At 36.2% G+C, this 27,459-nt stretch overlaps 1 protein-coding gene across 1 annotated transcript; it reads left to right on the top strand.

The window, feature by feature from the left end:
* LOC126721929 (ethylene-responsive transcription factor WRI1) lies at positions 1–5,442 on the top strand. Its single transcript, XM_050425016.1, has 7 exons — positions 1–421; positions 516–598; positions 835–843; positions 1,052–1,140; positions 1,266–1,390; positions 1,550–1,626; positions 4,605–5,442. Exons 1-7 carry the CDS (start codon positions 225–227, stop codon positions 5,339–5,341), a joined length of 1,317 nt encoding a protein of 438 aa, XP_050280973.1. The 5' UTR covers positions 1–224; the 3' UTR covers positions 5,342–5,442.
* The last annotated feature ends 22,017 nt before the right edge of the window (positions 5,443–27,459 follow it).

Here is a 27,459-nt window from a genome sequence, read left to right as displayed (position 1 = left end):
AACATTCTCCATTTCCACACTTCTTCCTATCCCATGTCTCTTCCTGTTTTGGTAAACCACTTTAGGTTACCAATATGCTACTACTTCGGCCACTTCCTCTACATTAATAACCAAATTCAGTGACACAAACACCTACCTTTTATTTTTGTTTTTGTTTACTCTGTCTCTCTGTCTCTCTCTCTCTCTCTTTTTTGTGTACATTGTTGACAAAAAACACAACTCAAATGAAGAGGTCTCCTGCTCCTTCCTGTTCTTCTTCTTCTTCATCTTCTTGTGTTGGTTCTGTCATTCCTCATCAATCAGAGAAGCCCAAAGCCAAGGCTAAAAGAGCTAAGAAAAATCACAACCCAGAGAAATGCCAGAATGGCAACTCATCAGTTGGCTCAGCTAGGAGAAGCTCAATTTACAGAGGAGTCACAAGGTGATCCTTCTCTCATTTCTCTCTTTTCAATGTTTTTCCTTAATGGGTTTTCATTTGCATGTATCATATTCCTCTTTTTGCATCAAAAACACAGGCACAGATGGACTGGGAGATATGAAGCTCACCTCTGGGACAAGAGTTCCTGGAATAACATTCAGAACAAGAAAGGACGACAAGGTAATTTTGCTCTTTTTTTTTTTAATTTTATGAAAAATTATAATTATTATATAAATAATGAGAGAACCAAGGAGATCTGCAGTCTCTTTTTTTAATTAATTAATTATTATATTTTTTCACAATTTTTTTTTTAAAATTTTAATGATTATAATTCTGGATTCTGAGTTCTGACTGTGTTTCTGTTCCTGTTAATCCGTGTCATTGCAACGTTCATTTGCACTTTTGCCGCTGTTTAGTTTATTTGGGTAAGTCTCTATTTTAATTCTCAATCCCTTTTCTTCTTTTAAATTTCAAATCTTTTGATTTCTTTTTTTAAATATTATTTATGTGGTCATAAGGGTGTGTATGTGTGTGTGTGTGTGTTTTTTTTTTTTTTTTTTTTTTTTTTTTTTATAAATAATGTGGTGTGCAAAATGTAGTTACTAGTTAATTCATACTTGTGACAATGTGTAGGTGCATATGATAATGAAGAGGCTGCTGCCCATACTTATGACCTTGCTGCCCTTAAGTATTGGGGCCCTGGTACAACCTTGAATTTCCCGGTACATTTATTATTCTCTCTCTTAGATTTTCCACTGCTTGTACGTAATTCTCTTTTGGAAATTACCACTGATAATAAAATTTTGCCCCTTTCTTCTTAAATTTCATTTTCCCATAAATAATGCAGATAGAGACTTATACAAAGGAACTTGAAGAAATGCAAAAGGTTACCAAGGAAGAATACTTGGCCTCATTGCGTCGAAGGAGCTCTGGATTTTCTAGAGGAGTGTCCAAATATCGTGGGGTGGCGAGGTGGGAAAATCAAATGAAAAAACAATTTTAGTACTACTTAATATTTATTTCCTCAGTTTCACATTACTAAGTTATTGACTTAATTAAGTTACATTTTTTGAGGAATTGAAGGCTTTGTGAGGAAGTTATTGACTCAATGTTATTGTTGAATTTTGATAGGCATCACCATAATGGTCGTTGGGAAGCAAGGATTGGAAGAGTTTTTGGTAACAAATATCTGTACCTGGGAACTTACAGTAAGCTCTATCACTCTCTTCTTTTTTTTTTTTTTCCTACTATTTTGATAGTGAAATTTGGACCTTAATATATGATTTGGTATCATAATTCTTAAGTAGTAATTTTAGTCAATTCCCTACTTGTCTGTCACATCCTAACGTGCAACAACCAAAAAGTACTGTTTTTGCAACCAAAATTGCCCTCATAAATTTCAAGCCCCACATCCATCTACCAAATTGCCAACTTCAACACTTCAATGCAAAGTATTTTCCCTCAAATCTCATTCAATTTAAAAAATTAATATCAATTTGTTAAGAAAATTTCAAGCACTATTCGATCTCTGAAATTATTTTCCAGAAAGAATTTTATTTTTTTTGGTCTTACTGGTGTCCGGCCTCATTCCCATTGAGAATATATATGGGGAATTGTGTAACACTAACTTTGTGCCGACTATCCCATCAAAAACATAAAACCTTTGTGCCGACTAATTGCCAATTACTAGATGTCAATTTCGCTATTTCATGGTAAATTTTTAGATGCCAATTTCAAACCCATAGCCATTCAATAGGCTGATGTGGGGCTTTGTGTTTTGCATCAATCCAAAATTTTCTACTTTTTATTTTTTACATGTCAAACTAATTTTTAATAATTATTGTTAATAACTTATGTAGGTCTTCTTCTCACTTAAAAAAAAAAAAAAAAAAAAAAAATCTTTAGCAGGTAGTGTGTATTTAGGATAGCTTATTTTCTTGACTAGTTCATCTTAAAAAGTTATAACAAGTCTAGGAATAAACATTATATATAAATTTTTATAGTTGTTGACATGCTTGTAGCGATTGATGCATAATAAAATCATGTAAATGGTAAGTTTAGGTGTAATTGGTGTTGTTCCAATTGCAAATTGTCAACTTAACAAGTTATGAAAGTGTTCTATTCTTAAAAATACTCTGAAAAATAAGTTGAATTGTAATTTTTATTTTTTAAAAAATATGAGTTTTTAAAAGACTTTATCTAGCCAAAGACTTAAAAAATTAGGAATAAATCATTTGAGAAAGATGAGTTTTGAAAAGACATTATCTAGTCAAACATAAATTAGGAATAAATAATTTGAGAAAAATTTATGTTCTTGACTTATTTATCCTAATAAGTTATAATTAGTCTAAGGATAAATACATTTTATAATTTTCTTTTCAAAACTGTTTGGCATGTTTTTATTGATTGATTGATCCATAATAAAAGCAGCATAAATAGTAAGTTCAAGTAAAAGTAATGTATCCTTATCATAAATTGTCAACTTAATGAGGCATGGAAAATGTTGCTTCCTTAACAATATTCTAAAATAGAAATTGATCAGTATTTTTTAAAAATGAGATTTTAGAATACCATACCCGGCCAGTCAAATACACTTAATTAAACTAAAAACCAAGTTGAGCAAAACACAGGCTATTACAAGAATGGTAAAGAAAAGATAATCAAAGCATAAGTGCAAGTTGTTACTGCTTTTCATCTGGGCTTACAAGGCCGTAATTAAGATTTATTTTTTTTACTTACTTATTGTTTAAATTTTGTAGTGAAATTATTGTGAAAATATTGTGCATCTAATTTTATTTGAAAACAATACAGTGAATAATAGTTTCTTAATTACTAAGCATAAATTGTGGGTTGCAATGTGTGAGTTGTGTACATTGCATAGAGACTTAGCTGGAGCAGCAGTGTAGCACCTGTACTACATGCACCAGTTTCTAGTTCACCAAGAGAGAAAAACCAACCACTCGGTTTGACTCGATTGGCTCTCTCTCTCTCTCTCTGCGTGAAAATATGCACAAAAATGTGAAGGTCACAATTGCCAGCAGAGTGGCACGTGACTTCCCTGCTTGTCCTTGCTCATAAAGGGTTCAGTATTTTTTCACCACCTTTTTGATAGTGACAGGCACGAGGGCTCATGTGTGTACTTGGCAGAGAATGAATTCCCATTTTCTTAGATATGCCTGGCTATCCTATCATTTCACTATTTTTTTTTTCTTTTATCTAATTTTATGAAATTCAATTTCCAAACTTTTAATAGTAATTGATTTGACGTAGGGTTATTTTGATTACTCACCATCTTTGGTGGCTACTTACGTTTCTGAATGGGCAAGATTTAGACCCATTTATTTTTGGTCTAGAATTTATAGTCTACTTTTTTTTTTTTTTGAGAAAATTTATAGTCTACTTTATAGTCTACTTTATAGCTTAGGTATTTGTGTGCATCAAAAAGTTGGTTTCTCATTAATTAAGGCACAAAAGATAGGTAGCCGACAAATACTTGGTAGTACTAAAAAATCTGACAAACTTTTTTCCTCCAAACCAAAATAATTTCTATCTGATACTGCATTTATTTATTTTGTACATAATCCATTATTGGGCTAGATTTCTAACGTTGTGTGTATTTTTTATAAATATATACGATGAAAAAAAATGGATAAAAATATATGTAATATTGTTTAAAGAAAAATGCTAAAAATTATTATTTAAACAGTAATAATAAACAAGCCCTATATCTTTCTTTTTATTTTCCCAAGTAATTATATTTTTAATATATATAAAATGGGAACCTTATTTTCATAAATTACAATGGTTATGGGTGTGGTACAAGCTTATCAAAAATAGTCTGTTTGATTATGTTGTTTAAACAACATAACATAATATTTTTACAATATTTTTTTACTCACATATATTTTTATAACACTTAAATAAGGACAAAACTTCAGAGGCATAGAGTCTCCATTTTGATTTGATACGCTGACAAATAAAGGTATATTTTTTCAGCTAAAAAACACTGGAAGTCAATAATATAAAAACACGAAACTTGTTAAAACTATCATGGGACACGTGAGATTCGAATCCTAGCCATACTAATTAAAGTTATGTCTTATAATATTCTGTTTCATAAAAAGTTATCTCTTTGTTTAATTTATATAATTATGGCACTTTTGTTTTTTGCTTTTTGCTTTTGAAGACACACAGGAAGAGGCGGCAGCAGCTTATGATATGGCAGCAATAGAGTACAGAGGAGCAAATGCTGTGACTAATTTTGACATCAGTAATTATATTGATCGCATGAAGAAGAAAATCCCTGGCTTTAATGCCCAAAGTTCTACTGTATCAGATGCAGCACTTCCCAACAATTGTCACACTCAATCAAAAGTAGATGTGGACAATTGTCAACCTAAATCAAAAGTAGATGTGGAAGTAGAGCAGCAACAGCAACAAAAGCAAGAAAAACAAGAAGTAGTGGGATTAGAAGAACAGCTTCAATATAATATTAATGCACAGCTCCCTCCTTGCATGGACACAACTTCTACAATGGTGGGAATGGAGCCTTCTAGTGAGCAAGAAGAAGACCCTTGGAGCTTTTTGGACAATGTTCCTGACCTCCCCATTGAAAAGCCATGCGAATTAAATGACCTGTTTGACCACACAGGGTTTGAGGATGACATTGATTTTATATTTGAAGCAGCAGCAGCAGCAGCTGTGACACACCAAGATGTTGTTGATGTCAAAATGGATGGCATTTTGGATGATATTTCAGGTTTTGATGAGACTCTCAAGGTTGTTGGTGTGTCAAGGAGCTTGGACAATATGATTGGGCAGGAGAGGTTGTTGTCTTCTTCTTCTTCTTCTTCTTCTTCATCTGCTATTTCTTCTCCATCTTCTTCTACTACAACCTCGGTTTCTTGTATCTATTCTGCTTGAACATTTTGGTCTTTGGGATTGTTGGGATTTGTTTTAATTTGTTGGTGGGATTTTGTTGTGGGTAGGTGGATTGGAAAGATTCTCAATGTCTTTGGCTTTTTCTTTCTTCTTTTACTCGTAGGTAAAAAAAAATAGTTTTTTTTTTGGGATAAAAAATATGGGTAAACTAAAGAGGACACAATGTGGTGACTGCCAGTGCCAATTAGGTATTTTTTTTTTCCATCTTTAATCAATCAATTGGGGTTGGAACCGTTCTATTTTAATTTATTTTAATATAATTAAAAAAATAGTGTTCTAACTTTTATTGGATTATTTCACTTTCTATCTATAAGATACAATTTTTACTTATAACATACCTCGAAAATCATATGAATCAATAGTATAATGAACTGAATTTAAAATCTTTCAGTTTATGTCATACCTCAAACTAATGAGTCCATTAGTCTGTTAATCTGTAATGAATCCTAGTCAATTTTATTTTAATAGAATATATATTGTTTTTGGGCTCCTAGTCCTAGCTAATAGAATAAATTAAGCTTACAAGTTTTCTGACCGACCTAAAGCTTAACGAGGAGGACACTGCCTCGCATAAAATGTCCTAGAACAATGGACTTGTAACTTTGTTAACCACACACAAAAAAACCAATAGGTGATATCCACAGTCCTCCGGGCCCTCGGGACAAGGGAAGCAGTTGGAGGCTTCGGGGACAAGTCTGCTCAATTGATGCTGTGACATTTTCTTCTAGATCGGACATTTGTACAATATTCCTGAGCTAACACAGAAATGAGTTTCTTTTTGGGTTGTTTGTTTCAGATCTTTCTTTAAGCACTAGTAGTACTAGTACTGCAAATATTAGATTTTAAATCCTTTTCTTCTTTAACTAACCTTTAGATCAATAAAGTCCACATCTTCTTTAACTAACCTTGAGATTAATAAGGCATTATTTGATATTAACCCTCTCAAAGTCCCATCGCCCAATGGCATGTCAACTCTGTTCTACCCACACTATTGCAAATTGTGGGGTACCCCACACTACCAACAAGTCACGAGTGTGGTACAATTTTGAAAACAAATCTAAAACAAAGAGGATGGTAGACAATCCATTTTGTAAGAGTTATTAATTAACTCAAGTCCTTTACCCTAATGATGAACTTTTTTTTTTGATGAAATATCATATTAATAGGATATGAGATTTTTCTTAGAGATTTCAAAGTAAATGCCTTGTTGGATAGCTAATTAGCAATTAACAATTAGCAAAGCACATAATGAGGAGCAATACGTTCAAAAAAGCCCCCTTTAGGATGGAATTTGGCCATGCCATTAGTAGATGTGGCAAACGGATTGGGCCAAATCAATCGGGTTACAGTCGGGTCGAGTTGGGTTTGGGCTGACTCATAATGAAAAAAAAAAAAAAAAATGAAGACATGTATTTGCCACTTAATATGCGTTTGGATTGCATTTCTCCATGCTATGTTTGCGTTTTCCTTTTTTTTATTATTTTTTATTTTTTATTTTATTGAGACCCATGTTTCACGTGGGACACGGTACCGTTAGTGGGTCTAGTGCACGGGACCCATAACCTCTTTGACCAGCAAATATTTCATAAGAATGTGTCACACCAATGGGTCCTGTGCACTGTTCACGAGACCCACAAACCTCATTTTTCAGCAACTTTTTCATTAAAAATGGGTCTCACGACACTATTCACATATTTAAAAATTATTTTGCTACAATATTTTCAATTTTCAACAAAATAAACAGTATCCAAACGGATCCTTAGTAAGCCTTACAACAAATTATTTGGTATGAAATGCATTAATTTTGATTCACCTATGTCAAGAAAGAGCTCAGATCAGCAAATTAATACTTGTTCATTAATAATAAAATCATACAAATCCAAGTATTATTAGCCAAAACAAAACATCACAAACACAAAACAGTTTAATCTACCATTTGAAAATCTAATTAAAACAATCACACATGTTCCATTTCCACACAATATTTAACATCCCAAAATAGAAAACAAAATTACAAATGCCCTATTGGATAGTTAATTATGACAAAAAATAAAAGCAAATAAGAAATTTACAATCTTGATAGCCTATTTCATCAAGACCTGTAAAAAATATATAAAAGACTAAGCTTACTGTCATTGCTCTGTCCGCAAAACTTGAAATGCAAAAGACTAAGCTTACCACCATTGCTCTATCCACCAAGCATCTACTGTCTAACCTCACTTCTTAAAATTCCTTTATGTATTGATTCCTTGTAAATGTCCCACAATTAAACCCTACTTTAAACCCCATTTCTTTCTCTTTTATAAATTTCCCATTCTCATACTGTAATTGTTTTGTGGTTTTTGTTGTTTGCAGCGTTAAATAGATTGTTTGTTGCATTAAGTTTGATTTGTTTCAATTTTGAGGTCACTACCAAGACAATGAGCTTCTATAGACTTCGCCATTCCTTGTTGCCATCTTCTCGCTTTAGAGTAAGCTCTCCTTTTTTGTTTTATTTTTAAATAATAATAATAAAAATAATGGCATTCCATTGGCATATAATTGTCAATTGAGTAAAGCCCGAAACAAACAAGTAGACTAGCTAGGTCTGAATTTTATTTAAAAAATAAAAATGGGTCAGATCACAGGCTAGCTGGATTGACCCAAACCGTCCCTAAAAAAAAGTCAGATTATAGGTCAATCAGTTTTACTTTTAAGTAAAAAAAAATTAAGGTTTGGATTGAATTATTGAGTCCTAGTCCAATTCTGTCATGTCTAACCATTAGGTAAGAAGCTCTTCTCGCATCAACCAATCATCTAAAAAATGCATAAAAAAAGGATTTTACACTTGATAGGAGCATAAAATTATGGTTCTACATGCACAAAATTGACTTAGTAAAACACATTTTTGGTTTGGCACACGTTTTGAGATAGTTATGAAATTCTAAAAACGTTTCATTTAAACCTTCTACCAAAATTTTTGTTGGTAGTTAGATCGTTTAAATAATTTTTAGTACAAACTTTGAGATTGAATTGAAATTTACTCAAATTTCTAAGGTTAAATAAAATTATTCAGCCAAGACCTTGTAACTCAACTATTGGCACCTTTTGATGTGTCAATTACATCCAATATTGAAATCCCTCCTTCACCATTATAATTATCGAATTATTAAAATATATATACACGCGTGCACACACACACACTAGCCTCATTGCATGCGTGAGTGTTTGTGATGAGGTTTTTTTTTTTTTTTTGGTTATTAGCTTTAGTATCATAATTTTCAATTTATTCCGATTCAAAGTTTAGGCATTTCTCCAATAATATTTGTAATCATGAATTACTGATACAGTCAGAGTGTCGTGAGCCTAGCACCAAAAAAGAACACAAAAATAGTATTGAAATCATATGTGTAGGGTTGAGGGGTCCAAGAATGTATGTTGGGCCTTGGGTCTTGTCTGAGGACGCATAGTGATCCGAGAACAGATAAACAATAATGAAGATGTGAGTCTCAGAACTCCATGAGCAAGTTACGAATGGGAAGGCTGGGGAAGGTAGGCCGAGAAGGAGTATCTCCTCAACTAAACGAAGCAGAGGCCAAAAAGTGTGTTTTGTCATCCAGAGTAACGTTCCAGAAAATTCTATTGATAAAGATATACATTATAAACGTATCAGACAAATGGGAGTTGAGAAATATCTAAGGGAAAGCTGCTATCACCACATTAAATGTTTTGCAGCTAACTCTCTGGCCGCATTAATGAGGAAGTGATACCTGAACAGTAGTTTTCAGCCTTACAGCTACTCTTTAGAGACTTTAGCAAGGTGCTAATGTGACAGGGATTAACACCAATAATTTAATCTATATATGGAGGACAGAAATGAAAGGGGAAAGGTAGTATAAAATAGAAGTGAGGCCCTGAGAGAAAGGGATCGGAAAATTGAGAAAGAAATACTGTAGCAATAAGAACTGTACTTGTAATCAACTTCAAGAAATATGTATAGAAACTGATCTCCTCGAACTGTACCGAGAACTATTTTCTTTAGAGAAAACCAGTTTATATATCTTTACCTTATTGTCATTTGGATCCATTATAATTGCTACCCAACTCATTATAGCCTAATTTTCCAACCCACTCTCTACAAATTCATTGTATTGGGCTCTTTAGATCTAGATCTTACTCAAATCCTGTCCATACAATATGTTTTCGGGAGAATGTGTTCGTTACAAAAGAGCTACAAACTTGTCTAATCAGCAACAAGCCACTGTTTGCAGTGAAAAACCAAATTAAAACTTACTGATCCATTAAGCATAGCGTGCCATGTTGACTGTGTTGTTTCATTGCCTAGAGACGGGTGGATCGTTGGGTGCCTAGTAACATTAATCTTGATTGTATCCATAGGTGGAATTTTGATAATTACCCACAATACCTCTATATTTTGAAACTCAAATAGAAACACCACTACTTTTATTTCAAATCATCTTACATCAATTTAGAAAGCAAATTTTGTAATTTTCTTGTTCTCAAAATTTAATGTAGATGCAGATAGTAAACCTTCTAATAAATGATCCAATATATTCTTCTCTTGATAGACTTTCCATTTCTTTCAATTCTTTCTAAAACAAGTCAACACAAAAATAGCAATTAAAAAAATTACCAGAATATATCAATGCTGCTAGGTCATTTGCATGCGTGGTTGGTTATGCATCACCATAAACATCCGAAAATTCAACAATGCTAGAGAGTGAGAACAATAATATAGCATCTAAATTGAAAACTTTACAAATTATTATAATTGGAAAAAAGAAAAAAGCCCATTGCACTACTCCGTCACCACAAACATTACGCTAAACTTCACCGGTGGTGAGACCTATGATATCAAAAACATTTATAAAAGGGGAAAAAGAAAAAAAAAGATATACTATCAGCCAAAACTTAGTTTTCCTAAACAAGTAATACTTGTAAGTATTTGTGATGAGAGAGAGTGTTGAAACTAAAAAAATACTTTATAAAAAAGTGTCATAGGTACTGTATTTACATGGCAACTGTGGACTAAACATTAGGATGGGTGAAAAGGTCATGCATGGTCATCTACAAAAAGTTGACTAGCCTATACTAAGAAAAAATATAAATAAAAGCCACGTGAGTGGTCTGTTGCCTACTTTTTTTTTTTGGGTAAAAAGACGATTTCATTAAAACTCAAACAACTTGCTCAGTACAAAGCCTATTGTAGGCAACACCATTACAATCATCCTCCAAAGCCTTAGCTAAGTCCACAGGCGGACTAGCAAACACTCTATACTCTATATCTTGTTCCGCCCCTAGTCTAGCCATCAAATCAGCACAATGGTTAGCTTGGCGGTAGCAGTGACGCAGTTGGACTTGCTGAAATCTAGTCATCAAATTCTGCAATCGTCCAATATAGGAGATATTATATGATTTACATATTCAGAATTTTGAAATACATCTACTATCACTTTGGCATCTAGTTCAATGATTAGGCAGGAGATATTCAACCTGCTGCACAGGACAAGACCATCCCTAAGCCCCCAAAGCTCAGCAGCAAAGCTATTGGTTGCTCCTACATGTCTTGTGAACCCGGCAACCCAATTCCCATGCTCATCCCTAACTAATCCTCCACAGCCAGCCCTCTCCACTCTCCCTAAAACCGATCCATCTGTGTTCAACTTTTTCCATCCTACCGGCGGCTTTTCCCAACTGATTCTCTTGCTGATTTTACGGACTTGGTTACGAGGGGAAGCAACACAAAACATAAACTCAGTAGCTTGGTTAAAAATCTCCTTATGCAGATTTGGATTAGGGCTCTTTCTATTAAAAACACAAGCATTTCTGCTCTTCCAAATGCTCCACACAGCAAAGTTAAACAAGATTCTCCATGGTGGCTTCCCTTGAATAGTACTACAGCTCCCTTTCCCATTGTTTTGCAACCAATTATGCAGGTTGCTCCTCCAAAAAAGATTACTATCTCCCTTTACACCCAGCTGAATCCATATATGCTTAACCCTTGGACAGTCTCTAAGGGCATGAAGTATGGTTTCTGGTTCTCTATGGCACACGGGACACCCTTTATCATCCATAAAACCTCTTCTAGCAAGACAATCTTTCACTCCTATGCTATTGTGCACACATCTCCATATGAAAGTCTTAATTTTTGGGAGAGTTTCAAGTTTCCAAATCCACCCAGCCCCTATATTCTCCACATCATCCACCTCTCTAGCAAAGGAATAGGCACTTTTGAGATCAAAGCAACCTCTAGCATTACCTCGCCAACCAATCCTATCCCTACCTCCATCCGCTAAGGAAATAAGAATGGCTTGGATAGTCGATTTAATTTCAGGGGTAAGCTCAAAGGGAATTCGACTCCAATCCCAACCTCCACTCACCAAGACATCTTTAATCTTCCATTGGCTTGCATCACGAGGTAAAGGGCCATGAATGAGGCTGCGAATAGGGCCTTTACAAGTCCAATTGTCCACCCAAAAGTTAAGAGGACTGCCTCTATGAACCACCCACATGCTACCTTTATTGAAAGTATCTCTACCCTTCTTTATGGCTCTCCAAATCTGCGAGCAAGGCAGCCTATCCATATTGACAGCATTAAGTCTCCTGTTGCTACAATATTTTCCTTTCAACACTTTCACCCACAAGGCATCATCCTCCGTATGTAACCTCCAATTCAGCTTGGCAAGAAGAGCAGTGTTTCTGCCCTTTGCCTCTTGCAACCCTAGCCAACCTTCATCTTTCGGCTTTGTAACTTTCTGCCAACCAACCCAATGGATTTTCCTCGTAGTCTCTGAAGAACCCCATAAGAAATTTCTATTAACCCGGTCAATGCCATCCAAAATTCTCCCTGGTAAGTAAGTGCCTTGCATGACGTAAGAAGGAATTGAAGACGAGGAGGCTTGAATCAAAACAGCTCGGCCAGCCAAGGATAGCAAGTTTGCTTTCCACCCCGACAATTTTTGCTTGACTCTATCTAGGACAAAATTAAAATCTTGGGAACTAGAACCCGGCTGCTTGATGGGGAACCCAAGATATTTGCCAAGAGATGCCGTAGAAGCAAACCCAAGAATATCACATAACGATTCTCTTGTATCCCTATCCACATTAGGAGAGAAGTATACTCTAGATTTGGTAATGCTCACCGATTGCCCCGACATGCTACAAAATTCATCAAGGACATCTCTAATAACAGCACACTCCCTCCCATCTGCCTTCCCAAATAGGACTAAGTCATCCGCAAAAAATAAATGCGAAAACGAAGGTCCACTTTGAGAAGCCTTAACAGGCTGCCACCTTTTTGCTTCACATTTTTCATGAATAAGCTGGCCTAGGAAGTCCATACACATTATAAACAAGTATGGGGAGAGCGGGTCTCCTTGCCTAATTCCTCTCGAAGGATAGATGGGGTCCAAAGCTTCTCCATTCACTAAAATTGAGGTTGAAACTGTCGAAACGTAGCTCATAATGAGGTCAATCAGGTCAGCGGGCAAATTTGCTCTAAGGAGCATGCCTCTTATAAAGCTCCACTCGAGCTTATCATACGCCTTCTCTAAATCCACCTTAATGGCCATATACCCCACTTTCCCTTTCTTTTTACTAAGAGTGTGAACAATTTCCTGCACTATGATTGCATTGTCCATGCCTTTCCTCCCTGGCACAAAGGCAGTTTGAAGAGGAGATATAAGCTTATCCAAGTAAGGCCTAAGCCTAGCAACAATAATCTTTGTAATCACTTTATAGACTGTGTTGCATAAGCTAATAGGCCTATAATTACCCAGAGTCTCTGGCCCTCGAATCTTTGGGATGAGGACAATGTGGGTCCTATTCAAGAATTCTGGCACTTTCCTCTCAACAAAAACTTTCTTCACCAAATCAATCACTAAGTTGCCAACAATCAGCCAGAATCTTTGGAAGAACCCTGCATGCAAGCCGTCCGGCCCTGGAGCCTTAAAAGCCTTTAGAGACCACAAGGCATTTTTAATCTCCTCCACTGAAGCATCCCCACTAATACTCTCCTTTTCCTCATCTAACAACCTGCCTTGCCAAGTAGTGTTGAAAGGAATAGACCTAGAAGCACTAGAGAGAGAGGAAGAGTACACTTCGATGAAACCACTCCTAATGACATTTTTAATATCCTCATTCTCATACAACCACTCCCCTACAGAATCTTTAATCGCCAAAATTTGATTCCTTTTTCTCCTAACCAAGGTAGAGACATGATAAAAGGCAGTATTACGATCTCCTTGAATCATCCAATTAACTCTAGACTTCAAAGCCCAGATTTCTTCCTCCTGGTTCAGCACATTATCAAGCTCTTTTAGAAGCTCACTCTCAAGATTAAGGAGGAAATTTGAAGGTCTAATCGCTACAGCCCGCTGAATACCATTCAGGCGAGCCATAATATTATTTTTCCTAGCAAACACATTCCCAAATTTCATTCTATTCCACTTCTCTGCCTCTTTAGTAAAACAATCTATAGCATCCGCAAGCATAGGATAGTGACTCCACGATTGAGAGACTAGATTAGGAAAGGTTGGGTCAGACAACCAGCAAGTTTGGAACTTAAAAGGTTTCTTCCTATTAACAGCAACTCTAGGCTGCATTTCCAGAAGCACAGGGCAATGGTCCGAATGACATCTAGTCAAGTGAACCACTCTTGCTTCAGGGAACAGAAGGCACCAGCTGGTATTTACAAAAAATCTATCAATCCTCTCTTGAATGAGAGCTTGAATATTTCTTTTATTTGTCCACGTGAAGCGTGGACCAGAGAACCCAATGTCTATCATACTACACTTGTCCAGACAATCCTTAAAAAGCAGGGATCTACTAACACTGACCGCCCTTCCCCCAAATTTATCACTATCCATAAGCGGCTCATTAAAATCACCAGCTAACACCCAAGGCATATCATGCATTTCAGCTACTTTAATTAAGTTATTCCATAACACATGTCTTTCCTCAACTCTAGGACTAGCATAAATTGCAGTAAACAACCAGCTAGAGTTTGAGTTTCGTACCTTTACAACGGTATGAATCTCCTGCTCCGTGTTAGCTAAAGCCGTAATCTCCACTCTGTCAGAATTCCACAGCATCCACAAGCCACCCGCATAGCCAATGGTCTCTGTGTGGATAGCACTATCAAACGGTAACCGATCAGTAATCTCCCTAGCCCTTTCACCTCCAATTTTTGTTTCCATCACAACGAAGATTGCAGGATTATGGCACCGAGTCAATTCCCTCACATTTCTCTGAAAAGAGGGCTTCAGAGCGCCCCTACAGTTCCAAACTAAAATATTCATGATAACCGGGAGCTTTAAGAGGTAACCTTTATCAGAATGCAGAAGTGCCATCAACACCACCCTCAAGCTCCATCCGCTCCAGGACACCACCATCTTTTCTGTTTGCCTCTCCTTTGGAAGCATCGCCCGATGCATGATAAGCCAATCCCTCAAACCCACTTCGCTTAGCATGATCTTCAGAGTTATTTTCGGCACCCACTTCCATATCAGAAGAAAAATCCCTTCCATCTTCACCATCGGACCCCTCCGCTGACATTTCGCTAACCCCACCATCGCACTTCTCTCCATTCCAATCGGTATCGTGATCTCTGCTACACCCACCCCTAAACTGAAATCCCAAATTGGGCTTAGACCCGGTTGGGTAATGACCCTGAGGCGGCAAACCGGACAAGTTTTCTTCACTGCCCGCCTCTTCTTCGTGAGACTTCCTTCCCAAAATGCTACAGACCAGAGGCGGATCCGTTCTACTCTCTTTCTCACCAGCGCTAGCTCGGCTAACCTGAGAAGAAGATTGAAGAGCCCTATTTCGTGCCAAGCCCTTCTTTCCCTTAACTGAAGCTTGCGGATTGGGCTTACTGGGCTTGCTGGCCTTACTGGGCTTGACTGAAATATTAGACTGCACAATACTTGGGCCTGCTTCTTTAAGTGCATTCACCGGTTTTGGTCCTTCCTTCACTATATGCTGGATAACTTTTGCCACTAAGAGCCCATCAATATCTCTCTGGACTGGAAGCTTTCATTTGACGTCTCTACTCGGCCCATTGCAGAATTCTACTGGTCCTGGAGGCATGAAAGCTCTCATCTCCTTTCCTGCGCGAGTCTGGCCATGCTCCCTGCTCAAAGTGGTCCCCTCATGTCTTTGTTGCTTTGCCCCTTGTTTCTTGCGCATAACCACTACCCAAGGACCGTAGGTACTCTCGGGTACATCCTCTTGCGCACTACCATGCACGATTATGCCAGGTCCCACGCTTTGCTTGGCGCTCTCAGTAACATGCGCATTGCATGTCTGCGCCTCTGTCACCCCATCAGGTTGGTTAGCCTCCTTGCTCGACGACGATGGTTGACGAATTACAAACGGACACTGCTCCTTCCGGTGTCCTATTCTCCCACAACCGAAGCATAATTTGTGAATTCCCTCGTAGCACACCGGCTGCTCACGTTTCCCTATCAATATGGCCGTGACAAGCGGCTTCTCGACATCAACCTGAACGCAGAGTCTAGCAAATCTCCCTCTAGATTCAGAGGCTGTGTGTGTGTCCACTCTCAACACATTACCAATCGCTTTACCTATCTGAAGCAAGGCCTCCGCATGATAGTACTCTATCGGAAGATCGTTAAGTCTTATCCATACTGCCACTGAAGAGACGTTTGCCGTTGCCGGTAAGAAATCTGGTTCCCAAGGTCTAATGGATAAAAAGTGCTCTCCAATAAACCAAGGTCCCCTTTTCAATGTAGCTTCATAGTCTTCTCTCAAAGAAAATCTTGTGAGAAAAAACCCATGAGTTAAGTCCACACAGTCCAATCTTCCAGCCGGCCTCCACAGCGTTAACAATCTATTCTGAAGAAAATTTAACCCCACAGATCGTCCATAAACCTTGACAATGAGGGCTTTGTACCAGGGGCTGCGAATCTTCTGCTTTAGCTCCTTTGAGAATTTCACAGCCACCAATCCTTCCCTTAGACCTTCGACCTCCTCATCAGAATCAATGTCGTCTTCCATGAGGTTTCCAAAGTTGAAAGCTTGAGTGAAAGCTCCAGGGATTTCACCGACCAGTTTATCTTTAAAAGACGCTGGTTTGCTCCAAAAACCTCCATCGTTCCTTGGAGATGTAGCAGCTGAGTCTAGCCCTTCTTGGAAACCCGCATGCCTTACGTCTTTAACTTTTTTCTTGCTGCGCAAAAGTTCTTCTTGTTCCTCCCTAGAGAGAGCACGAGAGCTCTCCATCCGTACGGTAATCCTGAGATGCTAGTGCGTCTATGTCTGTTGCCTACTACCTATGAAAAGGAAAAGATAAAAACAAAACAAGTAAAAAAAAAAAAAAAAAAAGTGAAATGGGAAATGGCACAACCAGAAAACAAGGAAAGTGAGCCCGAAAAGTTGAGAAATGGAGATGTCACCAGCGGAAAAGAAGGAATTTAAAGTGGGACGGAATGGATAAAAAGAGCAAAAAGCTGAATAGTGGGCACGGCTGAACACAAAATTAGGAGTTATGGAGAGAAAAATTAACGCAAATTGCTCCATGAGCTGATCGGTTGAGAGGAAAATAAGGGAGCAGTTTCTTTGGAATTTCTCTATAAATAGCGAGAGTCACGCACATGGAACAAAAAAAAAAAAAAAAAAAAAAAGAGGAGGAAAAAAGAAAAACGAAGGCAGAGACACAAAAAGAGAGCAAGTACACACACATAGCAAAGACAGAGAGAAGAAAAAGAGAGGCATGGACAGAGAGAGCAACATCAAACAGAGGAGGATTACGCAACTTTGTATATATGATTTCATCCATCCCTTTCTTCTTCTTCTTCTTCTTCTTCTTCTTCTTCTTCTTCTCTCTCTCTCTCTCTCTCTCTCTCTCTCTCAAATAATTTTTGTTTGGTAAAACAAATAGGGTTGAGTTTCATGAGGAGTTCCTAACTCCATGCATGAAGCTTTATACAAAAGTCCCTGACTCTTAACTCCTATTTGAAACATTACCAAATAAAAATTCTCTCACTACCAAAATCTTTCTCTCACCCTTCTTCAAATAATTTTTGTTTGGTAAAACAAATAGGGTTGGGTTTCATGAGGAGTTCCTAACTTCATGCATGAAGTTTTATACAAGAGTCCTTGACTCTTGTTGGGTGCAAAAAAATTTTCCTTCTAACAAATGAGATTTATATTGGGTTGGGGGTCTAAACTGAAACTCGACGATGGGCTTTGATGCACGGCCCAAAGGCTATCGGTGAAGATCCAAGAAATTCACCATATTTTATGCCTTAGGCTTAGGTTGGAACTGACAATAGTGGCCCATGAACAGTCCCTACAGCGGACATGCCAGCAGGTTAAAAAACATACTGTAAGAAATAACCTAGCAGTAAAAGTGTTTCTGCAGAAAACAGTTCATCGGTAAGGTGTTCCTGCAGAAAATAGCCCAACAGTAAAGTAAAACAAAACAGGATAGATCTCCAATTATTAGTTATTTCACAGACTAAAGGAAATATCTTTGTTTTCAGACTCATTATCCGTTAGCTCAGGAGAGGAGTCTTCTAATACAACAATATGAGGGAAAAACTCTATAGTAACAGTTACATCATAACCATTGATGGTAAATGAATAAGTAAATATCATGGGTTCCATAATAACAAATAATGGAGAAAACTTAGTGTGAGATGAAGGGAGAGAGAAAGATCCCAGCTAGCACAACAAGATCATTATGGTGCCATAGCATGCTCGTGAATATAGTGTATGTAGTGGGTAGAGAGAGTCATTTGTGAGTAATATAAGTAATGAGTGAGAGTATATGGTAGTATGTGTAATGAGTGAGAGTGTATAGTAAGGCTGCTGGAGGTTTTTGCTAGGAGTAGATAAGTGTTTATGAGTAGAGCTATGAGAAGTATTTTTGAGCTAAAAGCTGGGGAACTTAGTTTCTAAGCTTGAAACTAAGAACTTAGAGACTTTTTTAGAGCTTAGAGAAAGCTTAAGCAAAGAGGTTAAAGAAGAATCTTTTTTGGTGCATGTCTTAGTATGTTGTTGAAGCATTAATGGAGAGTTCCATTTATATCAGGGCTTTTAGGGGGTGATTAGCAAATAATCTTTGCTAAATCTTTCTCAATTTTCAGAAAATTCTTAGAGAATTGTTCTTAGGATTTTAGCTAAGAGTAGTAAGTTCAACTTTCATAAGGTTCTTGTTGTTTTGAGCAATAACAGCTGGGATTTTGGCTTAGCATTGAATACTGATTAGCCTTGGCTGATGGGATTAGAACATGCTTTTAGGCTAATGATCTTAGTTGTGCTGCAACTAGAATCAGAGCTCTCTAGGACAGATTGGACCACCCCAAGCCAGGTGTCAACCTTGGAGCCCTTGTTGGGAACTCTGCTGAGATCCCCTTGATGCCCTCCAAACCACATTTCCCTAAGTTTCCCCATTTGGGGTTCATGTGCTTGGTCCATGAACCAGATAATACACATTTTTACTATGAAAATGAACTAATTCCATGTTGTTTCAAGAGCTTTAATGGCCTGATAATGGCTGCTCTTGATTTTGACCAGTTGGGTTGGAGAGGAAGGAAGGGACAGCTGGCTGAAGCTTTTCAGCTTTCTGTCACATCCATCTCCACTTTATGTCACATAATGAATGATGGGATTTCAGCTTGTGAAGGAAGGATTCAATCCTTGAGGGACACGTGTCCTCTTTTGATTTGATTTAGACAAGTTGGGACTTGATAGGAAAGGCTCCAACTGTTTGTGCTGAGATTTTGGCTGGTTACTTTACGTAAGCTTTCAGCTGCTGGATTCTATGTGTGGGCTGGGCTGGTCCAGCTGGGCTTTGTAGTTAAGCTTCCTTTGAGCTTGGTCATCCCTACAAAAATGAATGGTTTTGCCATGGGTAACATACATGGGCTTTTGTAGTTAGTTGATTATGGAAAAATAGGCATTCTTCCCATGAAATTTTGTGAAAGACATATTTTTTGAGAGATGCATATTTATATTTCCCATGAGTGTGGGATTTGGTCTGTGTAGAAACAAGTGTCAAAATAATACTCACATTTTGTAAATATGTGCCAAAATAGCATTTGGGTTTTGAGTGTAAAGTAATTGTTTTTGCCAAAATATTATTTTGGGCTTTGTAAAATAATTGCCAAAATAGATTTGGGCTTTGTAAAATGAGTGCCGAATGTTAATGTTTGGGCTTTGTAAAATAGATGCCAAATTAGCATTTGGGCTTTATGAAAATAGTGTCAAATTATCATTTGGGCTTTGTAAAAATAGATGTCAAATTAGCATTTGGGCTTTATGAAAATAGTGCCAAATTATCATTTGGGCTTTGTAAAAAGAGTGCCAAATTAGCATTTGGGTTTTGTAAGATTTTGCAAAAACATTGCCGTGTAGCAACGGGTTTAGTAGAGATGCCGCATCGTAGCGGGCTTTGTAAATGGTGTTGGGTCGTACCAGGCTTTAGAGGTGCCGAATCGTATCGGGCTTTAGAGGTGCTAGATCATACCGGGCTTTAGAGTTGCCAAATCGTACCCGGCTTTAGAGTTGCTAGATCATATTGGGCTTCAGAGTTACCGGATTGTACCGGGCTTCAGAGTTTTCAGATCGTACCGGGCTTTAGAGTTGCCGGATCGTATCGGGCTTAGTAAATGGTATTGTTGGGCCCTTTTAGGCTTCGCCCACAAGTAAAATGATTTTGGGCTTTTTATGGAGATAGTGTAATTTTGTGGCCCAATTTTGGTAGTAACATGTTGAGTATTTTTTGTGGGATATAATTGGTAATATTTTTGAGAGGACCCAAGGTAATTCAGGCGGCTTTATATAGGAAATATTTGTGAGAGCCCAATATCATGGAGAATATTTGAGTAATATGTGGGAAATATTTATGTGGGTTTAGAATAATTTATGGGCTTGTGTGGGTATCTTTTGGGAGTTGGCTAATGAAATTAAGGCCCGAAAATTTGTACCTCAACAACTCTTAAATCCTATTTGAACATTACTAAATAAAAATTCTTTCACTACTAAACTAATTGGAGTTCTTGACTCTACCCCACTAATTGGAGTCCTTGACTCTACCCCATTATTGGAGTCCTTGACTCTATCTCATAATTGGAGTTCTTGACTCTACCCCATTATTGGAGTCCTTGACTCTACCCCATCGACTCTACCCCATAATTGGAGTCCTTGACTTACCCCATAAATGGAGTCCTTGACTCAACCCCATCAATGGAGTCCTACCCTATTATTGGAGTCCTTGACTTTACCCCATTATTGGAGTCCTTGACTCTACCATTTTAATGGAGTCCTTGACTCCCTTGAATAAAATGAGAATTCTAATTCCTTCAAATTCCAATATGACTAATTTTTTGGAATTCGTAATCTCTTAATCAAGATTGGAATTAATAATTCTCAAAATAAAATGACCAAAAAAAATTTATCTAAGGAAATTTTCTAATTCCCAATGTTCATAAAAAAAAAAAAAAAAATTACTTCAAAGAAGTTTTCTTTCCCTTAATTAAATTTGGAAATCTCAATCAAAATATCATTAAAATTCCTACAAAGAAGCATATGAAAGAATGGGAAAATTACTTGGAACTTTAACTTCTCAAAAAGAGAATCCTTGATTCAATTTCCATGGTCTTTGACTTATCCTTGAGATTAAAACCAATTATTTCACCCAAAAGTAAAATTAAGTCGATGCTTAATTAAATACAAAGTATTTGACTTAAATGTCCATCATTTAAATTGAGCAAAATCAATTTGAGGATTTTGAATCTAAAACCTTAAATTAAGAACTACGAAATGGCTTGATCCCCGCCAAGGATATGTAGGCACCCTAAATAAATTAGGTATAACTACAAAGAAATAAAAAAACACATATCCCCTTAAAACATTAAAAAAAAAAAAAAAAAGCAACAACTCATGTATAATGACGATGTGGTTGGAATCAAAAGGTCTTCCCTTGAAACAAGGGATTGTAATTAAGAAATACATTATCTTGAATGGGCACTACTCATATCAATAAAACTCATACGCTAAAAGGCCTATGAGTGAAATTATGTTTGACGAATTTGACAATGTTTGTTAAACATAATTTGACGACATTTGTTAAACATAAGTTGACAACGTTTGTTAAACATAATCTAACAATTATTGTTAAACGTTGGTTGGTTAACAATTTTTGTCAACAGAGAGAGAAAAAAAACCTTACATAGATTAGAATAGAAATTGGAGAATGCACTTCAATTTGGGTGTGAAGTCATATGGGATTATAATACATAGAATAGAGAGATATGAGAGTATCAGATGTGAGAGTTTTTATGAGAGTATCGAGGGGGAAATTGATGCCTCTATCTAAGATGTTGGGAAGCCAAGCCGAAACTCGACTATAAGCTCTTGAGATGGTACCCAAAGGCTTTCGGTGTGATGACAAAGTCTATCCAAGCAAGAAACTAAGGCTACACTTGACAAAACAGCAACAAAAAGCCCAATGAAAAACACGTTACAATATTTAATTAGTACATTTCGAGTGAAATAAAATCTCCAATGGTAAGGGTAAAATTATACTTAGTCCAGAAAAAACAGATTTAAACAGTCTAATGGTCAATGATTAAATAAATTTAGAAATGTATCAACTCTTGAGGGTCCTTGCATGTCTTGGTCAAGGGAGTTCATTGTACTTTCAACCATCATTACATCAATGTGAGGGAAAAGTTCGATTGTTACAAATACATTATATCCTTCAACTATAAAATAAAAAGTAAAAATTAAAGGTTCCATGGGAGGAGGGAAATGATTAATTGGCATGATGTGAAGGGAGAGAGGGATCCCAGCTCAGTGCAGCAAGTATTAAACTAAGATTTTGGTAGGTGTGTGTTCATAAGGCATGAATGAGACAATATAAGCTGTTTTAGTGAGTGAGATGAGATTAACTCTGAGATTAAGGCTTTTTGTGAGTAGTGGGAGTCATTTATGAGCTGTGTTTGTGTAAAAGAGAGGAAAGAATGTCTAAGGTTAGATGAACGTGGGCTGAAAGAGATGAGTAGTGAGCTTAAAGAGAGCTAAACTACTAGCAAAAATGGCAAATAGACCAGGGGTTTCAGAGGGAGTAGTTGTCTTTATGGGTTGAGATGCTTATCTTTTTATAATATAGCTTTAGGGAAGCATTAATTAATATGAGTCCAAAAAACGTAGGGTTAATCAGAGGTGGAGAACCAAGGTTAATCTTCCTAGGATTTTTGGTCAGAAGTAGCAGGTTTGCTTTATGAGCTGCTTTGCTTCTTTGGGTAATGATGGGATTTTGCATTAAATGTTAGGATTTCTGGGGCTGAGCTTAATCAATGTGATTGGGGTGTGTATCAAAAGCAAATCCTAAAGCTGCAACTAAGATTTAGACCCCCAAAAAGTAAGATTCAACACCCCAAGTCAAGTGTCAAGTTCTAAGCCTACTTCAGGGGGTTCTGTTGAAGGTCCCTTTATGCCCTCCAAACCACATGTTCCCAATTTTTTCCCCTTTAGGATTCATGGGCTTGGCACATGAGTCACGTCTTGAACATTTTTAACATTTATAGCATCAATTTGTTAGAGTTTAAATAATTTGGTTTCAGCTCCCCTTCCGCTGGAGGTGTAGTCTTGAAAAAAAATGATGGAGTTTCATCACCCTTTAGACTTCAGCTGATGTTACAAGCCTCGGGTACTGTTCACGTCAGGTAGAGAGTGACCAAAAGTCGATGGAACAACCTCTAGTTCATCTTTAAGGACTTGATTCTCTTGTTGTACTTTGGTCAAGGATGAACAAGGGCTGTTTTGCCTACTTTCAGTCCTTTGCTTCTTGTTGGGATCTTTTAGATTGGGCCCGTTCACCTGGGCTGGTTCCTTTGGGTCGGGTTGTGTGCATCCTACAAAATCAACAACACATGTTGCCATGGGCTTTCCTCCCTCATGGACTTTTATTAGTAAATATTCTTTGGGTTTCTATAGATACTTGCAATGGGTCTTTTCGGCAATTAAATGTAATGTTTGAAACAATATGACAAGTTTTCAAAGTACCTTCAAAAATAACCTTTACTATGATGGATTCCATATCATAAATAACGTTCATGGCTTCTAATAGTCGCATCATAATTTAAATGATAAGCTTGTGGGATCGAGCATTTTCTATGAGCGTTGGAGATATATATTATGGATGTTGTGATGCAAGTGCTGACCATGTGTTTCATGGGTTATAATGTGAGAACATATTCTTCAAGATAACTCCCTGTGAGCTTTTATAAAACAATTGCCATGGTTTTTTGCCATAGTAATACTTAAGCAATAATTATGTCATGATACTTTTCTCTTTGCCAAGCGTTAATATTCTCGGGTTTTTTGATAAAATAGTGCCAATGAAAAAAATGAGCTTTGGATATTGCCAATGAAGATTGAGCTTTTAATATTGCCAATGAAGATTGGGCTTTTGATATTACCAGCGGGAACTGGGCTTTTGATATTGCTAATGAAAATTGGGTTTTGATGTTGCCAATAAAAATTGGGCTTCAAATATTGCCAATGAGGATTGGGCTTTTGGATAAATAAATTACCATGGGTTTAAACCATAGGCTTTGATTATGGACTTGAATTCCATTGATAAAGTTGTTTTGCCATGGATTTGAATCGTGGGCTTTTCAAACCTTGCCAAGCATAAGTATTCTTGGTCTTTTAGAAAAGATTAGATTTTATCTCGCTTTATTAAATAATTCGGGTTTTTATGAGAAAGTATTGGGTCCTATAGCGTAGCTCAATTTTTGTGGTAGAAAGGAGAATGGTTGTGGGCTAGCATAGTGATAGCTGGAAAAGATATTTAAGCATGTCCAATAATACATTTGAAAGGAAAATAAATATGTGTTATTTAAATAACATTAGGTGTAAAGAAAAGTACACCAACAGAGATATATGAGAGTATCGGATGTGAGAGTTTTTATTTAAGACAATGATTCAATCAAATTGTGGTGGTTATGTTTTTTGAACGTGGAGTTCTTCACAAAATTGAATTGATTTTAAAATTTGAATTTAAAAAAAGAATAAAAAAAGGAAGGACCGGTGGGGAGGAAGAAACAAATAAGTCTAGTTAAAATTAAAAAAATAAAAATAAATAAGGAAAGAAGAGGTGAACGTGGGAATGACTTTTATGGGATTGTATGAAAAAGAAAAAAAAGAGAGTATATTAATAGGTAATAATTTTAGTAATTTTGTTCAACAAAATTACATTTTGCCCCCCCTTAACAATGCCATCAATTCTTTTAAGAGTAATGTTATAGTCACACACTTTTTTACAAACTATTGATGTAACAAATTTTTATTGGTTCGCACACTTGTATCACTTTTTACTTATCGATAACCACTCACCATATTAGAAATTTGTAAAAATTTTGTAGTTTTAGCATTTTTCACATTTTTAAAGCCATAAAAATTAATAGATTAAATCTAAAACAAAATATACAAGTCTAAAAAAATTAGCCCCACAACAAAAATTACCAAAATAAAGCTAAAAAAAAATTAAGCCCAATCAATTTATTTTACCCAAAACAAACAACTTGGCCATTTAAAAAGTTTTAAATGAAAATCCTTAGTGATAAAATAGTAGAGTCAAAGGCCCAAGTTACCGCACACAACTAGCAACAGAGCCGCCCTCCCTAACTTTAATTCCTGGCTCCATCCCTGGATAAAAAAGAGTAACGAATTATATTTTTATTAAAAAAATAGTGCACTTCATTAAGAGAGAGAGAGAGAGAGAACAAAAATCCAAAAGAAATGTGAAAAAAAAAGGATTGGAAAAAAAACATATGAAAAGAAAAACGGATGAACAGTGCACACAAAAAAAGGGGTAGGAATGAAAAGAAAAAAAAAAAAAAAAAAAAAAAAAAAAAAAGAACCAAAAAAATAGGACAAAGTGAGAAAAAAGAGTCTTAAAAAAAAGGGACAAAAGAAAGGAATAAAGTCTTAAAAGAAAATTGGACAAGGTGTTAGTTGTAAAATGTATAAGGGGGCAATTTGGTCTCTTCAAGTGGATTTTTTTTCTTTTCTATTTTCTTCCCAAATTGGGAAGATTGCAATTTGGTGGGCTAGGGGAGAAAACCCCTGGGCCCCACCAATTTTCCTTCCCATTTTCTTCTCTTATCAAACACACCAAATTACAATTTTCTCTACTTTTTCTCTCCTATTGTTTCCATCCTCCCTAAAATCCATAAAATCAAATGAACCCTAAGAATTAGTGTGGACTAGAAAGTAACTGTGAGATGAATAATGGGTATGACTAAAGAAAAAAAGAAATAGGTAAGTCTTTTTTCTTTTTTTGGGTTTTTAATTTAAGAGTATAACAATTTTATATAAGTAAAACATGGTGAGTGGAAATGAGAGTGGTTGAGTGGGTTCATATTTTTTTGGGAGAGATGAAATTTGTTATTTGACTTTATAACCCCTATTTTTAAGAGAACTCATTGTTTATTGATAAGGGTATTTTCGAACCACAAAAAAGTCCAGTCTAATTTATGATTGATCATATTACTACAACATTTGTAGTAAAAATTTCATTCTTTACTGGATGAGGTATTTTTGATCTTCACAAAAAGTCCAAATCAAATAGGGGAATCATGTGCGGTATTTGTTAAGGTTGGACTAATGTGGGTTCTATTTAATAAAAAAATTAGATAAATAAAAAAAAGACATAAAAATAGCCCCACCTTTAATTTTATTTATTCTTTCTTTCTTTCTATGAAGCTGGCTCTAAAGCTTATAAAGCTAAAAAAAAAAAAAAAAAAAAAGGACATAAAACTGAAAAAAGACAAAAAGTTACCAAAAAAGAAGTCAAAAAAGTATATGTTAACAAGCACTTTATGGTGCCCGTTAACACAACCCTATATATATATATTATGAATAATTACACTAAATCATTCTAAATTATACCACAATTACACTTTCTACTATAAACTTTTAGAATGCACAGTTAGCAACCTATACTATAACTCGTGTTACTTATAAGGTAAAAAAAAATGAAATGTTTTAGAAACTTTGAGATTTAAAGTTCACTAGCTTATCACTTCTTTATATAATTTACAAGCTTTGTATCCCTCTCTCCCTTTTTTTTAAGAAGGAAAAAAAACAATTTCCTTACAAAGTAGATTTACCCATCCATAGTCGTTACACAGAAGCGTATTTGGATATCCTCCATCTCTGTCATCCTCTCTTAATATTCACTTTCTTAATATTCAATTTGTGGGAAAATCAAGCTGTTCAACCCACAAGGTATCACTAAATCACACTCTCTTCTCTTAACTCATGCGCACTTTTATTCTCATCTTTTGCTACAATTCTCATCGTTGAACTTGTACTGTTTTATTGTTGAATTCATAACACTCTGCTTTTAGTCTTTCCTTGTATGTATTTTCCCTCTTTCGGCCTTTGTGCTGTAAGCTAGAAATGCAACAGTAACTATCAAAGGCTTATGACCCCTCACAAATTTAGGCTCAATTACAAAAAAAAGGCCCCAATAACCATCAAACAAAACAGTTTCAACATTTGATATAAGAAAGTGGTATTCCAACATTTGATTTGTCCATGAGACGTTCCAAAAATCTCATAAATTGATAGAACGGTGAATTAAACTTGAGATCTTCAAGTTTACGTCATGCCCAAGATTAGTGAGCCCACTACCTAGGTAGCTGAAATGGTATCCCAACTTTTGATTGGCTCATGAGACCCTCCAAAAATCTCATAAATTGATAGTGTGATGAATTGAACTTAAGACTTTTTAAGTTTGCATCACGCTTAAGACTAATGAGCTCACCATCGAGGTAACCCAATGGGATCATAGAGATGGTTGTATATGTGCATCATCTACTTAAGAATATATAAGAGAGAGAGAGAGAGAGAGAGATCTAACTTTATTTGATAAGAGTTGAAATAGCTAGATGGAAGAAAAAAAAAAAAGAAATTAGATATGTATAGGCCTACCTAATCCAAATAGGGACCAAGTCTCTTGGTTATAAATGGGCCTTATATGACCCGAGCCAGCTATATAGTGCCCATGCATATGTAGGCCCGGACATAGCTTATTAGACGAGTAAATAGTAAATGGC

The sequence above is a fragment of the Quercus robur genome, chromosome 4, assembly GCF_932294415.1.
Source record: "Quercus robur chromosome 4, dhQueRobu3.1, whole genome shotgun sequence".
NCBI lineage: Eukaryota > Viridiplantae > Streptophyta > Magnoliopsida > Fagales > Fagaceae > Quercus > Quercus robur.
The sequence above is the reverse complement of the archived record's forward strand: the minus strand, read 5'-3'. Positions and strand labels throughout refer to the sequence as shown.